Raw genomic sequence first — 3112 nt, 5'->3', positions numbered from 1 at the left:
TATAATATATGTATTATTTATATCTTTTGATTCAAAATTATGGTTTAGATTGAGTCTTTTTTCTTCAATTTCATGAGATTGCTCGGGTGTATTAATTGACAGATGTTATATTTGTAGTGTATAAATTTATTTATACTCCCCGTACTTTGAAAGTCAGGTGGAATTAGCTATGATATTAGCTTCGAAACTGCGGAACTGACTGTGAGAACAAAGGTGAAATTTTGAAAGGAAGGTGATCCCAACTCCATGACAGTGAATGAAGAGCGGAGCCAGCTGCCTAATTGAGATCGCTTCACTCTGCATCATAAACAGGTTGCTTTAATATGCAGTGAAGTATTAAGATTCAATCTGCAAAATGATTGAAAGAGAATTTTGAAATAGCTGCATTGCTGTAAGTTGGCTTTGATTTTGCTGTGAATGCGCAACAGCTGTGCCTTAGCTATTCATTAGCCGTGCAATTGGCTGCGTCTCTAGCTGTGAAATTGCTGCGCATAATTTAACTAGGAAAATTAGCTATGAACCGTGCTACAAAATTAGCAAATTAGCTATGAAATTGGCTGCGATTTAGCTGTTAGCAGCGACACTGGCTGAGCATCAACTGTTGAATTAGCTGGATCTATGTATGATACTTTATTTACAGTGGAATGGTATGCAAACTGCAAAGTCAACAGATCTCACTGAATAACAAATATGATGTATGCCACACGAGGAAAGTTTGGAAAAGAACAATGACATTTATAGTTTGGTAACTAACACTAGAGTTAACAAAATCATCAATAATGGAGGATGAAGTTGTATTGGAACTGAACAACTCCTAACCAATTTGCTGACCAGACTGCAATAACCCAAATAGCCAAGAGCAGAAACAGGACCAGCAAAGCACTAAAGTGAACGAAACTCTTCCTATGGACCGTGATGAAAGTCCGTAGAGATTGCACACACATACTTGTTGCATTGTTGAGCTTCCATGTGAACTCTTTGCTCAAATTTTAGCAAAGTAAAAAGCACAAGCATAAAAACATGTCAAAAAGTTTTTGAATGCCAGACATTTGACTGCTGGCAAGTGGAGGAATAAGCAAACATGTTTAGTGTGCCAAGCAGCTTGAACATCACTCTTTCTCTGTTGACATCATGCAATGTTAGGTTGTGAATGATATTTTCACAGCAATAACAAATTAACAAAAGCCACGTTAACAGCAACACAAACAAAAGGTATCAATCAAACAAAAAATGCAACTAGGTTCCTAGCCCAAACAAATGAAAGTAATAAAAAACTTAAGGACCTATCAAAAGCTTGGTGAAGTCTTATAGAAAAATACTTGTGAAGGAACTGCCTAAGAGAGGCATCACCTACATTAGATTAGAATTTCTAAATGGAACAATATCTCTACCTTAAGCCTAAACTAAGGTTGTAAAGTAATGAGAGTATTCAATGCCTCCTAATCTTGCTAACCACTACGGATCTGTCTAACACTAGTAAAAAAACCCTATATTCTAATCCTCCATCAGAACATTTTAATAACAGAAGTCATAGTTGAACTAACACAGGTTTATCTAGACTTCATCATAATCTTCCACATCTTCACCAATCCTTCTATTCAAGTTAGCCAGTTGTATGGGATCAATGGACATTTTTTCCACATCAGACAAGGACCATCCAGGGTATTCCTCTTGCTTCTCTTCTGACATTGATTTTGGAGATGAACTAGTCGGCACCGGAGCTGGTGTGGATAAAAAAACCATGTTCTCATCTGGGTTCATATTTAAGTCAAAATTTCGAACGACCACTCCAGCCGGTTTGCTAACCGAAGAACTCTGCTTAACTTCTTCAGGTTTTGAAACATTTTCTGGGCTTCCCTTGCTTTGAGTGCGCTTCTCATTTAGCTCCAGCATGTCAGAATCATCTTCCAAGTTGGCATGTGAAGTCATCTCTTGATCTACTATTGTTCTTTGAGTAGGATTGGTTATATTCTTAGTTATCTTGTCAGTATTTTTAGTACTTTATAGTCATTAATCTGAGAAATTACTTATCCTTGTTTTAAACATATGGATGTGTATTTATTTGATTATAACCATTTTTGTGGTGAAATAAAATGAATTGAATATCTGGAGTTTTCTTTTACCACTAGAGTTATGTGAGGGTAATGCAAGAGTATGAGCCTCTTCAGCCACATGCAGCCAAAGGGGGCAATGAAATCCTTTTTACTTTCTTCTTTTCATTCCTTCATCTTCTTCTATTGCAAATTTTGATGAATAGCTGTAAAAGGAGCATGAGGTTATGTAAAAAAAAATCTAATGTTAAAACATTTATATGAAACTGGTTTAATTTTGTTGTCGATAGACTACATGAGAATATAAAACCAATTTATCTCTTTTGTGATCATATGAAACTTTTATTATTCTCTTATTTGACTAATGTTATTTTGAATTTTTATATTTAAATATTTAATAAATTGAAAATTGTACTTTGAGGAAATTGTAATGAGTTTATAAAATAGAAGGAGGTTTACCTAATGTTTAAGAAATAGTGCGCCATAAACCAAAATGATAATATTAAAGGTAGTTTTGTCGACTCCATAAAAACAAAGGTTGACGTTTAGGTGTAGCTTATTTATGAAATAGAATGGACACTGGAGTAATTTAATTAATACTGTATTAAATTTTCAATCATAAATGGCTGTATGGGCAACCGCTAGCATGAATAGAGCAATAAATATCAATAACGAGTCTCTCGTTTTGGTTCATTTTTGGTGGACTTGTACCTAAAAGTCCTCATCACATCACATGCACGGACTCATTACCCATCCATCAACGGTGAACATGCCAAAATAATAGAAACAAGGCCAAATCCCTGACCATAATCAACGCAGCAATCAACATGCATTATTTTTGTGGTTGTGTAATTAATTTTTAATCTCTCTATCAAGCCTAATCTCATCTCTTCATTCAGAGTATTTGAAACAAAGTTTTTCTAGAATGCATCTTGCTAACATTATATATTCAAGAAGATCCAAGGATACAATTATAAACTGCATTCCATGTGCCCACGTACGTTAGAAAATTGACGGTATTTTTGCATTTCAATGTCGGCCTTATGCTGCATAGGTCATGT

At 34.9% G+C, this 3112-nt stretch overlaps 1 protein-coding gene across 1 annotated transcript; it reads right to left on the bottom strand.

Moving 5' to 3' along the window:
* Nucleotides 1-1223: 1223 nt before the first annotated feature.
* Nucleotides 1224-2098, bottom strand: LOC130731402 (uncharacterized). The gene has a single exon (XM_057583691.1). The coding sequence runs from the start codon at nucleotides 1927-1929 to the stop codon at nucleotides 1555-1557; it is 375 nt and encodes a 124-aa protein (XP_057439674.1). The 5' UTR covers nucleotides 1930-2098; the 3' UTR covers nucleotides 1224-1554.
* Nucleotides 2099-3112: the final 1014 nt, after the last annotated feature.

The sequence above is a fragment of the Lotus japonicus genome, chromosome 1 (assembly GCF_012489685.1).
Source record: "Lotus japonicus ecotype B-129 chromosome 1, LjGifu_v1.2".
Lineage (NCBI taxonomy): Eukaryota > Viridiplantae > Streptophyta > Magnoliopsida > Fabales > Fabaceae > Lotus > Lotus japonicus.
The sequence above is the reverse complement of the archived record's forward strand: the minus strand, read 5'-3'. Positions and strand labels throughout refer to the sequence as shown.